The 13,974-nt window shown below is 55.9% G+C and overlaps 1 protein-coding gene across 1 annotated transcript in view; it reads right to left on the minus strand.

The window, feature by feature from the left end:
• The window catches only part of MEF2D (myocyte enhancer factor 2D), a 61,854-nt gene that overhangs the window by 7,205 nt on the left and 40,675 nt on the right, over window positions 1-13,974 (minus strand). The window contains exons 6-9 of the mRNA XM_031063970.1: window positions 11,849-11,905; window positions 6,537-6,730; window positions 5,875-5,895; window positions 1,858-1,987 (exon numbers count right to left, since the gene is read on the minus strand). Coding sequence (XP_030919830.1) covers window positions 1,858-1,987; window positions 5,875-5,895; window positions 6,537-6,730; window positions 11,849-11,905 — 402 coding nt within the window. The remainder of the gene's footprint in view (window positions 1-1,857; window positions 1,988-5,874; window positions 5,896-6,536; window positions 6,731-11,848; window positions 11,906-13,974) is intronic.

Genomic DNA, 13,974 nt, shown 5'->3' on the forward strand with positions numbered 1-13,974 from the left:
GGGCCCAGAGGCAGCTCAGCACAGCTGCACCAGCCTGGAATCCAGGCAGTGCCCACCCAGTGCCCACCCAGTGCCCACCCAGCACCAGGTGAGTCCTGGGCAATGCTCCAGGCAATGCTCCAGGCTGCGAGTTTGTCAGGGCATCTGCAGCCCTCCACCACCTCTGCAATGATCCCCTCTGCAGAATCACTGAATTATCTGGGCTGGAAAGGCTGTCCCAGACCATGGAGTCCAACTGTTCCCCCAGCACTGCCAAGGCCACCACTAAGCCATGTCCCCAAGTGCCACAGTCACCTCTGTTAAATCGCTGCAGGCATGGTGACACCACCACTGCCCCAAGGCACTGTGGTTCCAAGGCCTGAACACCTTTTCCACACAGAATTTTTCCCTAATATCCCACCTAAACCTCCCCTGGGGTGGTTTCTCCTTGTCCTGCCCTTTGTCACCCAGGAGCAGAGCCCAGTCCTGGATGTCCCCTCCTGTCAGGGCGTTGTGGACAGTGACAAAGTCCCTCCAAACCTCCTTTTCTCCAGGCTGAGCCCTCTCAGCTCCTTGTGGAGGACTCCATGGTCTGGGACAGCCTTTCCAGCCTGGAGAAAAGGAGGTTTGGAGGGACTTTGTCACTGTCCACAACTCCCTGACCCTTCACAAATGAAGCCAATTCCTGCCCAGCTAACAGGGCAGCTCTGGCACAACTGCCAAGTTCAGAGTTTGTACCCTACAGTGGTGCCCCTAAAGCACCTGGGCAGGAACACAGCTCTGCCCACGGTCAGCTGTGACAAAAAATAACTACAGAGAGCTGCAATTCAGGCTCCTCTGCTCTGAGCAGTGCACAGGGCTCAATTAAAACCTATTTTGGGGACTCTGGCTGGCTGGCAAACCACATGGTCACACAGGAGAGCAGCCCCATCACGCACAGCCAGCATCTCTGGGACTGCACCTACTCATTAGGACAGGGAGGATCCAACTGCCACTTCTGCCTTCTTCCAGACAAGCAGCTTTTGTACATTTTTTTGCAAACTTTTCTCTGAGCCAGAACAAGTTGCACAGGCAGCCAGCAAGCCCTCAAAGTCTTGCTGGAGGACTGACAGGTGAGAGATGAGCAATCCTTGTGTTTGGGCACTGTCACTGTCGCCTCGGGCTGGTTTCAATCCAGCACCCAGATCACATGTGGCTGGGAGCAGGTTGGTTTGCATTCTTCCCAAACTTTCTGAGGGATTTGTTGTCATTATTACAACACCCCCTGAGCTCTGAGAGCCCGGGGATGGGTGTAGCTGTAATTAGCATCCACTTGCACAGTGCAATGGGCTGCATCAGGCCTCACAGCCCTTCTGGCTATGACAATGAGCTCTCACCACTCACACAATGAATTCCCCTGGTTTTAGTCCTGTGGAAGGAACCCCTGCACTCAAGCATGTGCTGGCTGCAGTGGAGAGTTCCAGGAGCATCACTGCAGCTGCTCAGGGAGCTCAGGCACGTCTGCAGCAGCACATTTCCCTGTGCTGTGAACTGAGACACCTGAGAGCTCTGCCCTGGCCAGGTCCTGTCTGTGTCACAGCTCTGCCCTGGCCAGGTCCTGTCTGCTTAGAGGAGCTCTGTCCTGGCCAGGTATTGCCTTAGATCTCTGCCCTGGCCATGTCTCACCCATGTCAGAGCTCTGCCCTGGCTCCTGTGTCACAGCTCTGCCCTGGCCATGTCCCACCTGTGTCACAGCTCTGGCCTGGCTCCTGTGTCAGATCTCTGTCCTGGCCATGTCCCACCTGCTCAAATCTCTGCCCTGGCCATGTCCCATCTGTGTCAGATCTCTGTCCTGGCCATGTCTCACCTGCTCAGATCTCTGTCCTGGCCATGTCTTACCTGTGTTGTAGGCTGTGGGCATGGCAGAGAAGGGCAGCCCCTGTGTCAGCAGACTCGGAGTGGCCACGGACACGACTGGTGTGGTCAGAGAGTGAGTTGCTTGAGAGACACCCAAGCGCTGTGTGTTTTGCTGTGGGAGCAAACAGGGAAGGAGTTAAAGCCCAGATGATTGGAGTTGGGTCATTGTCAGAGGTTGTGGCCCCCCCAAACCCCCTGGACATGCACTGGACTGAGCATGGAGAGCGTGGGACAGGCAGGATTGATCCTCTGGCCATTCCACACTGCAAAAAAGCAAAGTACAAACCACAGCAGCTACTGACACTCATCTGCAGCTCATGGCTTGAGTGCCCTCCTGCCCAGGGCTGGGTTTCACCCACCAGCACCAGCCATGCCCCTGAGTGCATGGAGTGGAACATGAGCAGGAGGCCTCAGACAATTCCTCACTGCTTTCCAGAGTGAGCCTTGCTGAGCTTCCAAGCAGTGACCAAGGCACCAAAGCAAACCCAAACCAGCTGAGGCAGCACAGAGCTGACATCTCCCCGCAGCTCTGGTGGCCAGGAACAAGGCCCTGCCTCAAGGGAAGCTGAGGACACCAAGCACTGGCCTCAGGATTTTAAAAGGACTCTGGAATCCCTAAACTCAAAGCCCAGTGCTCAGCAGCCTGCTGGCTCAGTGCCCTCACAAGGTTTTGGTGACTCAGGTATTAGCAGGTCCGCCGTGGAAAAATTCTGCCCTTGGACCAGAGCACCCCAAGCTCCCCGCCTTGGTTCTCCAGGCAGTTATGTGGGCAGATCTATAGGTCAGATTCAGCCCTGTTTACAAGGCAGATAATCTGGGCTGTCTCTGCTGATCTGATTTAGATCAGACTCAAGAGGCTTGACTCTAATCCCAAGCACCCAGCACACGTCACCCTGTGAAGACTGGGGCAGTGCCCAGCCTGAACCACGCCTGGCACGAGGGTGGAACTGTGCAACCCAGGGCTCCCAGGGCCTTGCAGGGCTGGGCACACACTCTGCAGTGCTTCCCCATGGCCAGGCAGACTCTCCTGGGACAGGGCTGGAGCCTGGCACCCTGCCCTGCCCACCTGCAGGGGGTGAGAGCACCTGGCCGTGCAGGATTTGCTGCCCCTGCACCCACACAGTGCCCAGCCCCAGGTGCCCCCTGTGGCCTGGGCAAGGAGATTAGCAGGGCTCGGAGTGCTAAAGCTCTGGGGGGCTGCAGGAGAAGCTTTTCCTGGCACACATCCTGCTGGCAGCCAGCCCTGGCCATGCCCACTGCTGCGGGTTAAGGACGTGGCACAAAATGTCTTCACAAAGGCACAGCCCTGGCCCTGTCCTGCCTGAATGAGACCAGGGGGACGCAGCGCCCACAGCCCCATCCCTGCTGCAGCCCCCATAGCCCCATATCCCCTGTGCCCCTCTCTGCATCCCCATATCCCCTGTGCCCCTCTCTGCATCCCCATATCCCCTGTGCCCTTCTCTGCATCCTCATATCCCTTCTGCCCCTCTCTGCATCCCCATATCCCCTGTGCCCCTCTCTGCATCCTCATATCCCTTCTGCCCCTCTCTGCATCCCCATATCCCCTGTGCCCCTCTCTGCAGCCCCCACAGCCCTTCCTTGTGCCCCCATAGCCCCATATCCCTTGTGCCTTTCTCTGTATCCCCATATCCCCTGTGCCCCTCTCTGCATCCCCATATCCCTTGTGCCCCTCTCTGCAGCCCCACAGCCCCATTCTGCCCCTCTCTGCAGCCCCATATCCCCTGTGCCCCTCTCTGCAGCCCCACACCTCTTGTGCCCCTCTCTGCAGCCCCATATCCCTTCTGCCCCTCTCTGCAGCCCCATATCCCTTCTGCCCCTCTCTGCAGCCCCACACCTCTTGTGCCCCTCTCTGCAGCCCCACAGCCCAATTCTGCCCCTCTCTGCAGCCCCACACCCCTTCCTTGTGCCCCCACAGCCCCATACCCCTTGTGCCCCTCTCTGCAGGGCCCCGTGGCTTCCCTGGAGGGCACAGGGATCACTGTGGCACAGGGACACCAGCTGGGCAGGCTGTGCCAGCCCCAGGGACACCCCTGACACCCCAAGGTGAGCGTGGGCACTGTTGTCATTATTACAACACCCCGACTTTCACCACAATCCATGCAGGGAGGAGGTGTGCAAGCTGCCCCCCACACTGTGCCACTCACACCGTGCCCACAGACAGCTCCCAGCTGGTACCACCCATGCAGCATGCTGCCAGGGCATGGACCCTGCTGGCCCTGGAGTGGTGGGAGTGTGGACAGGAATGGGGGGACACCTCTCTGAACCCTGGCAGGGAGGAGAGCGTGCCCAGAGCTGCAGGAGCAGCACTGAGGGTGCCAGGGCTGGGGCTGTGGGCACTGGGCATGCACTGGAGGGATCCTGACTCATCTCACAGCTGCCTGGGAAGAGGTGGGAGCTGCCACGTGGAGAGAGGATCTGCTGTGTGGGCTGAGCAGTGTGCAGGGAGCAAAGCTGGGGGGAAGGCTGGAGGAGCAGGGGGGATCTGTGGGGCACACACCCTGCAGGGCCCCTCCTGAGGCAGCAGTGCCAAGGTGCCTGTGCCACCCTGGCCACGTTTCATCACCCTCACTGGCATCCACCTCACTGCTGCCACCTTGAACGGGGCGAGTGTCACAGACATCTTTTATGGAAAACCCTTTCCTTAGGATTTTTCCTCCTGAGAAGCTGAGAGGCCTCAGGGACAAAATGCAATCAATGGTTATCTGCTGCTGTGGAATGCAACAGGTGCATCTGTGATTGGTCTCATGTGGTTGTTTCTAATTAATGGCCAATCACAGCCCAGCTGGCTCGGACTATGTCCAAGACAGAAGCCTTTGTTATCATTCTTTCTTTTTCTATTCTTAGCTAGCCTTCTGATGAAATCCTTTCTTCTATTCTTTCAGTATAGTTTTAATGTAATATATATCATAAAATAATAAATCAGCCTTCTGAAACATGGAGTCAGATCCTCGTCTCTTCCCTCATCCTCAGACCCCTGTGAGCACGGTCACAGGTGAGGATGGTTTTTCACTCCAGGTTAATTCAGCCCAACAATTAAAACTGCAAATGCCAGCCCAGTGGATTTCCAGCCAATGCTGCTGCAGTGTGCAGCCAGGGAACGGGCACAGGGATCAGCAATGAGCAGATGGGGAGGGGGGAGTGACTGCTCTCCATCCACACGTGGGGAAACTGAGGCACAGAGATGCTGGAAGGGTTTGGGGACACAAAGAGCAGCAGAATTTGTGTCAGCCATGCCTGGCCCACCCTTGCCCTGGCCAGGAGTGTCTCAGTGCAGGCTGCCAGAGGGATATTGGCTTTCTCCTGTGTTTTTGGAGAGTTTTTCCCTGGCTGTGTGCTCTGCATCCTGCAGCAGCTCCTGCCCTTCCCTTGCTGGGCTGACCTGCCTCCCATCTGCCCTGCACCAGAATAGCAACAGAGTGAATCCTTGCCACAAACAAGGTGGCATTCACTTTGCTGCCAGGGAGAGGAGAAAAAAAGCCATAAAAATAACACAGAAAACTGCCCCGTGCACAAGGGAGGTTCAGGGAGTGCACTACCCAGCCAGTGGATTCACACAGGCTTTAAGTAATATCTTTAATATGGGAAGAGCCTGATTTACTCCCTGTCTCTTATGTGCTGGCCACGGGCCAGGTCTCCCTGTGCTGGTGGCTCCAGCCAAGCCCCATGGGCAGGTCCAGGGCAGTGGCAGTGCCCAGCTCAGCTCCACAGTCCCCAAAGGGACCCTGGCTGACCTCCCCAGGGGGACCAACACAGCAATTTTGGCCAGGGAGGAGAAACAGGCCCTTTGCAGCTCATGCCAGCTCCTTTTCCACTGGGAGCTGGGTTTTCCTAAGAGCTGTTTTTCTCTGGATTTATTTTCTGCAGCAGGATCTAAGCTGGTGCCCACCCCTGTGTGTGCCCCACGCCAGGCCAGGGCAGGACTGAGGGGACAAACAGCACACGTGTCACCACACCATGCACACCCAGGGGGGAACTCACCAGAGCCAGGTGGTCCTCGGTCTGTGCAGGGGAGAGCAGGGAGAGAACCGAGAGCACTGTTAACTGCCACAGCCCACCCCAGCAGCACCGTGCCCGCTGGCACCTCACCCTCACCTCCACGGGGCACACACGGGGCAGGGTGGTGATTGGGAGAGGATCTGTACCATTCATGGGGCACAAACAGCTCACAGTGGTGACTGGGAGAGGGTTTGTACCATTTAATGGGGGACAAACAGCTCAGAGTGGTGCCTGGTGTAAGATTTGTACCAGCCATGGACCACAAACAGGCCAGGGTGGTGCTTGGTACAGGGTTTGCACCATCCAAGGGGCACACAGAACTCAGATGGTGCCTGGTGTAAGGTTTGCACCATCCAAGGGGCACACAGAGCTCAGATGGTGCCTGGTGTAAGGTTTGCACCATCCAAGGGGCACACAGAGCTCAGATGGTGCCTGGTGTAAGGTTTGCACCATCCAAGGGGCACACAGAGCCCACAGTGGTGCCCGCTCCGGGATGCTGCAGGCACGAATCCCATCCTTCCCCCTCAGATCTCCCCTCCAGCACGGCCCCATCCAGCTCCCAGCACCACAGCCCCAAATTCCCCTGCAGCCTGTCTGCTGGCAGCCCCTTGGTGCCCCCTGGCAGCCCCAGCAGCGGCACTCACCAGGTGGTGCATCAGCCCCTTGCTGCCCTGCGAGGTGATGACTCGCAGGTCGGGCTTGCGGCTGTTCGGGGCCAGCTGAGCTCCGTGCGCCCCCGGCGGCGGAGGGGACTTGGCCGGGATGATCTTGCCCAGGCTGCTGCCGTTGGACACGGGCAGGAGCCCCGGAGAGGCCCTGGCACTCACGTAGCCATTTCCTGCAGGAACAGGGGGCACAGAGAGGGAGCAGGTGAAGGTTGGTGATGATGAACCACACTGCACTGGGGCTGCATCAGTGCTCCAGTGCTGGGGAAGGTGGAGCAGGAAAGCCTTATCAATATGATTGTCTGGCAAAAGATTTTGAGAATATAGAAACTATAAGCGAGATTGAAATGCAAGCAAGCTTTGAGATCCCTCAGTTACTGAACAACTGGAAAACAATGGTGTGGCCGGCTGAAGGCAATCCCCTTTTGATGGAACAACACCCTCTGCTTGCAGACAGCTCCAAGGGGCAGAGCAGCCCCTACAGCTTGGCAGAAGGGGCCCAAAGAGGAGTTTTTAGGGGTTAAAATGTAACACAGTATGGTAATGTAATGATTCTTACAGGCTGTATGGAAATGCTGTAGGATTTGTATCTTGTACTAGATTGGTTAGGGAGAATTAGAATATTCAACACAGAAGATTTATTGTATTGTAACAGGAACTTCACTCTCTTGCCCGATTAAGCTCCTACTCTTTTTACTCTCTTACATTTTTTACTCCTTTATGCTCTTACCCTCCCATCCTCTCTACCCCTCTCTTCTCTCAGTCCTGCTCTGAGCTGTGCCTGGCAGCTCCGACAGGGCCCTGCACCCAGGCCCTTTGCAATAAACCCCAAGTTCCAAGCCCTGGCTTCAGAGATCTCTGCTCTCCATCCATCCCAACCATCCATGACTCCATGACTGCTCCTCCTTGTGTGACAGCAGCACCTCATCCCCTCCAAATCCCTCCTGCACCCCAGCAGGTTCACCCCAGGACAGGCAGCAGCCCCTGAGCTCCCCAACCTGCAGGGACTCCCCTTTGTTCCTGCAGAAACACCCAGCAAATCTCAGAGCCTGATGTGCAGCCAGGCTCCTTCTCTGCTTTGCTTGGGCACCACAGCCCTGCCAAGATGGGTAATTACTGGCAAATTCACTTTTAAGGTCTCTTTCTGCTACTGGGGCAGTGAAAAGGGGCTGTGGCACAGTGAGGACTCAGTGCACTGCTCTCACTGCCCCTTTGAAGATCTGAGGTTCCCTCCTTTCCTCCTCCTGCTGCCCCACTTAAGGATTTAATGTGCAAAGAGAGAGGGGGAAAAAAAAGAAGAAAGGAAAGGAAGAAAAAAAAAATAAAAAGGAAAAGATTTGATGAACATCAGGAAAGGAATAAATTGGATCAGATTACTGTTCTGATGAGGGTTGGTTTTTTTTCATGAATAGGCCCCAAAGATAGAAAGGCGTTCAGCAATCACCAGGATTCAGCCCTCACATTCATCGCACGTTAGACCGGGAAAAATAGGTCGCTGATTGCATTATTAATGACATGCACATCGAGCTGCATCTGCATTTCAGCAGGGGCTGCTGCCAGCAGCACTGCAGCCACGGGGGCTGAGCAAAAACCCTAAAAACCCTGCCCCCCTGGAGCTGCCAGGGTGGGCACAGCGGGCACGGGGGGTGGCATTGGACACGGGGGGTGGCAATGCTGCCCTTGATCCCACAGATGGCACAGAGGGGGCAATGCTGCCCTTGATCCCACAGATGGCACAGAGGGGGCAATGCTGCCCTTGATCCCACAGATGGCACAGAGGGGGCAATGCTGCCCTTGATCCCACAGATGGCACAGAGGGGGCAATGCTGCCCTTGATCCCACAGATGGCACAGAGGGGGCAATGCTGCCCTTGATCCCACAGATGGCACAGAGGGGGCAATGCTGCCCTTGATCCCACAGATGGCACAGAGGGGGCAATGCTGCCCTTGATCCCACAGATGGCACAGAGGGGGCAATGCTGCCCTTGATCCCACAGATGGCACAGAGGGGGCAATGCTGCCCTTGATCCCACAGATGGCACAGAGGGGGCAATGCTGCCCTTGATCCCACAGATGGCACAGAGGGGGCAATGCTGCCCTTGATCCCACAGATGGCACAGAGGGGGCAATGCTGCCCTTGATCCCACAGATGGCACAGAGGGGGCAATGCTGCCCTTGATCCCACAGATGGCACAGAGGGGGCAATGCTGCCCTTGATCCCACAGATGGCACAGAGGTGGCAATGCTCCCCTTGGTCCCACAGATGGCACTGGCTTTTAGATTTATCAACAACAAAGGTGCAGAAATTCCTCAGGTCACCTGCACTGCTGGTGGCCATGGAAAAGCCAAAAGAAACCCTAAACTCTTTGATATTCTCCTTCCAAGACCATGGAAAAGCCAAAAGAAATGCTCAACTCTTTGATATTTGTCACAGACATCTTTGATGAAAAATCCTTTCCTTAGGACTTTTCCTCCTGAGAAGCTGAGAGGCCTCAGGAACAAAATGTAAACAATGATTATCTGCTGCTGTGGAATGCAACAGGGGCATCTGTGATTGGTCTCATGTGGTTGTTTCTAATTAATGGCCAATCACAGCCCAGCTGGCTCGGACACAGAGTCCAAGGCAGAAGCCTTTGTTATCTTTCTTTTTCTATTCTTATCCAGCCTTCTGATGAAATCCTTTCTTCTATTCTTTCAGTACAGTTTTAATGTAATATATATCATAAAATAATAAATCAAGCCTTCTGAAACATGGAGTTGGATCCTCGTCTCTTCCCTCATCCGAAGACCCCTGCAAACACTGTCACAGATATTCTCCTTCCCAAGACCATGGAAAAGCCATAAGAAATGTTAAACTCTTTGATTTTCTCCTTCCCAGGGCATGGATGCACACGGGGCTCTCGTGGTGACCCTGTTTGAGGCACTCTCTGTATCACTGTGCGTTGGGGAGGCTCCCTGTGCTGGAGAGGAGCTGCTTTGGGTTCCAGTGCTGCCACCACTCACCCCCAAGGATGGGTGGGGTGGCCTTGGGCTGTCCTTGCTGCTGTCATTGCCATGTGCACCCAGCATGGATCCAGCCAGGCAGAGAAGGGCTGCACTCCCACCAGCACTCCCCAAGCACAAAAAAAGAGTCTAAAAGAGGAGCTGTGACCGTGCTCACAGGGGTCTGAGGATGAGGGAAGAGATGAGGATCTGACTCCATGTTTCAGAAGGCTTGAGTTATTATTTTATGATATATATTATACTAAAACTATACTAAAAGAATAGAAGAAAGGATTTCATCAGAAGGCTAGCTAAGAATAGAAAAAGAAAGGTAACAAAGGCTTGTGGCTTGGACTCTCTGTCTGAGCCAGTTGGACTGTGATTGGCCATTAATTAGAAACAACCACATGAGCCCAATCACAGATGCACCTGTTGCATCCCACAGCAGCAGATAATCAATGTTTGCATTTTGTTCCTGAGGCCTCTCAGCTTCTCAGGAGGAACAATCCTACAGAATGGATTTTCCATAGAAGATGTCAGCGACAGGAGCCCTCTGGGCTGCCCCTGCAGCAGCCTGGTGTGAATCTGAGCGGGGACACTGCGGGCTCAGCATCCCCCCACGGGGCAGGGCTGGGTGCTGCAGCCCGAGGGCGGCACAGGCACGGAGCGTGGGCAGGGTGCAGGGACACAGCACTGCAGGATCCGGCCAGAGGCACCCGCAGCTGATGACTCAGAGGCAGCAGGTGATCACTGAGTGCTGCAGAGACCGCAAGGGAGGAGGAGGAGGAGGAGGAGGAAGAGACGTAGCAGGTATTTGAGAACTGCCAGAGCCACAGTCCCCTCCCAGAGGCACGAGGGGAGCCCCAGGGAGGGTGGGGGGGGTCTGGGAGCTGCAGGGGTCTGGGGCTGGCCCTGCTGCTCAGCCCCATTTCCTGCAGTGGCAGCAGGAACGCAGGGAATGCTCGGGTGACGTCAATGCTGACATTCAGGGGCCCTGCCAAGCTCTGCACCCGCAGGGGCTGCTCCAACAGCTGACACGGGGGTGGATGGGGGCCCCAGAGCTGCCTGGGGGCTGTGCCACGCTGGCCCCTTCCCTGTGCCCTCCAGGATCAGCAAAGCTCCGTGCTGGGAGACACTGAGACACTGCCCCACAACCCACCCCGGCAGGTTTTGCTCTGGGAAGAAATCCCTGTGGTGCTGGCACAGTGCTACCCAGCACAGGGAAATGGCAAAATCCAGAATCCAGAGTGCAGGGAAATAGGGCCCCAGAGCTGCCTGAGAGCTGTGCCACGCTGGCCCCTTCCCTGTGCCCTCCAGGATCAGCAAAGCTCCGTGCTGGGAGACACTGAGACACTGAGACACTGCCCCACAAACCACCCCGGCAGGTTTTGCTCTGGGAAGGAACCCCCCTGGTGCTGCCCAGCACATGGAAATGGTTATTCCTGGCAGAATCCAGAGTGCAAGGGATGGGGTTGGGTTGCCACGGTGCTGCAGAACCACAACTGGTCCAACCCCACCCAAAAACCAGTGGGACCTGGCTCCAGTTTGGTTTTAACTGGGGCAACGTGGGATTCCACACTTCTCTGTGCTGTCAGCTGGACACCTACTGCAAAAAGGGCTGAGGAGTCACGCTCAGGAGCTTTTGCTTCTGCCCTTGCCCTCTGGGATGGATGGCATCTACCCTGCCAGGCCTGGGAGCACTGCCAAGGCCTGTGCTGAGAGCAGCAGCTGCTTCCCAGCACTACCCAGGGCTGGCTCTGCTTTCTGGGCTGTGCCTACACCAGCACTGGCCCAACATCCTCAGCCTGCAGATGGCAGAGGCAGATGTGGGGATGGAGATGTTGTTAGTGCATTTTACAGCAGAGGAGCTGAGCCATGAGGCCTGAGCCTCATTAGCACCGAGGCTCTCACAGTGGAAAAGGGCCTTAATGAGCTTCTTTTCCTTGCAGTAAAGTTCCTTTATAGGGCCCAAGCACGAGGAGGAACTGGGTGTTAATTGAACAGAGAACTGGCTGCAGCACCAGGAGCTGAAGCCAGAGCTACCCAAATCCTGGTCTTTGGGGGTCACCTCCCTGCTCTGCAGCTCCCCCCAGAACCCTGGGTAGATGGAGACTCCTTGGTCACTGGGGACTCCACTGAAACCAGCACCCCCAACAAAGGCAGCCTGCAGCTCCACGTGCCAACTCCTTGGCAAAACCTTCCCCAGCGCTTCCCCATGGGCTCGACAGCAAAGCAAAATCCTGTGGGAGGTGTGGGGAAAGCAGGAGTGCCCCATGGAGCAGGGGCAGGGGCTGAAGGCTCCTTACTCACCCACGGGGCTTGGGCAGGCTCCGTTGGTGTTGTTCAGGTCTCCCCCAAGCATCGCCCCTGCAAAGCAAGAGGAGAGATGGGATCAGCAGCAGGGCAGGAACAGGGGGAGCATCCCTGCTCCTGGCGGGCAGGGAGCACGGTGGAGGAAGGCAGAGGGGAAAAAAGCAGGACTGCCTTGCTGGGGAGAAAGGCCTGGGCAAAAGGAGCAGCGTTCCTGGTGATCAGGTTGGGAAATGTTATCCAGGCAGATCCGTTTCCTTTGGGAAGGAGCCAGGTGCACAGAGCCTGCTCCAAAGGAGGCAGCTTGGAAAACACTGCAGCTGTTTTATTCCATGCCCCCTTTTGGGGGGGACACAGAGCTGGTGCTGCTGGGGGAGAGAGAGCCCCAGCAGCATGACAGGAAACAAAATCCCCCCTGTAATGTTCACAGGGACGGAAACCATCCCACACTGCCAGGACACCACAGAGATCCCCACTCCCAACACTTGCAGCAAAGCGCTGAAATTCCCCAGCAAACTGGGAAAAACTGGACCTTTTTATTCCCAAAAACCAGAACGTTTTGCCTTCTCCTGGAAGAAGACTCGATCTTTCTTCTGCCTTGTTATGAAGTTATTTCTGAAAGCCACCGATTCCCCAGCCGGGGCTGCCTGACCACGGCTGCAGCCAAGAGGCGGCGCGGAGGCTCCGGAGCTGCGACCGCAGTCAACCCGGAGCCCTGGGCTGGCCAACAGGGAGCTTTCGGTGCCAAACCCCACCTCTAACCACGGCCCAGCCCTTCCCAACCCAGATGGAGAAACCTGAGACACGAATCTTTATCCAGCCCGTGGCTCTCAGCGAGCCCCTGGAAGCTGGAGGAGGCTGGGAGGGCTGAGCTGAGGGAAGAACAGTTAAATCCTCACATGGTCCCAAAAATTGTATGGCCTGAGAAAGGGTGAAGTGAGCCACTAGATGTGACACTGCAGCACCTCCCTGAAGGGATGGGGATTGTGACAGTGGTCACAGGGGTTCTTGATTTGGGGAAGAGACGAGAATGTTGACTCCATGTTCAGAAGGCTTATTATTTTATGATATATATATATATATTATAACTATACTAAAAGAAATAGAAGGCAAAGTTTCCAGAAGCTAGCTAAAGTAAGAATAGAAAAGAAAGAAGAATGATAACAAAGGCAGACAGAGTCCAAGAGAGCTCGGCTCTTGATTGGCCATTAATTATAAACATCCAAGCTGGGCCAATCTAGAGAGACCTGCTGCATTCCACAGCAGCAGATAACATTGTTTACATCTGCTTCTGAGGCCACAGCTTCTCAGAAGGAAAAATCCTAAAGAAAAGATTTTTCATAAAGAGATGTCTGCGACAGGGGATGCAAAGCCAGAGGTCCCTGTGCCTCCCAAGTCCCACAGGAGGGACTCCAGCAGGGTTTTGTGGCTGTGCCCTGCTGTGGGACCCCACCAGCTCCCCAGGCACTGTGCCCATGCTGCCAGAGAGGGCTCAGCTCCTTGGGTGAGTGGTGCCAACCCACGCCCAGCCCTGTACACCCCCCTTGGCTGCCCTTCTCCCACAGCACCCCCGAGCCAGCAGCACCAGGCACTGTCAGGGTACGCTGTGCATTTGCTTTGGAAACAACACAACCAGCTAAAAAAGATTGAGGGGGGAAAAAAAAAGAGTTTTTCTAACATGCAAGGCCCTGGCTCCTATAAACAGGATTTCTTCCGTGTCCCAGGCAGCCAGTGAATGAGAGACACAGATGGCCAGACTTGGAACACCTCTGTGCTCACAACCGCAAAATGATCCCCTCAAACGAGCAGGGAGAGAGCTGGAAAGAGAGAGCCCCCAGAGGGGTCTGCTTCACCAGGAAGCCTCTTCTGCTCTCAGCTGAGGGGCCTCAGAGAGGGCAGGAGATCCCTGCAGCCTCAGCCATGGCTGCCTGTGCTCAAGGAGAGCTCTGCCACCCGGCCTGCAGTGAAATGAATCCTCCCTGGGATCAGTCCTGGAGCAGAATGTCCCCTCTCTGCTCTCTGGGATCAGCCCCAGAGCAGAATGAATCCTCTCTGCTCCCTGGGATCAGCCCTGGAGCAGAATGTCCCCTCTCCTGCAGCTCTGGGCTCAGTCCTGCCAGAATGTG

The sequence above is a fragment of the Geospiza fortis genome, unplaced genomic scaffold (genome assembly GCF_000277835.1).
Source record: "Geospiza fortis unplaced genomic scaffold, GeoFor_1.0 scaffold387, whole genome shotgun sequence".
Lineage (NCBI taxonomy): Eukaryota > Metazoa > Chordata > Aves > Passeriformes > Thraupidae > Geospiza > Geospiza fortis.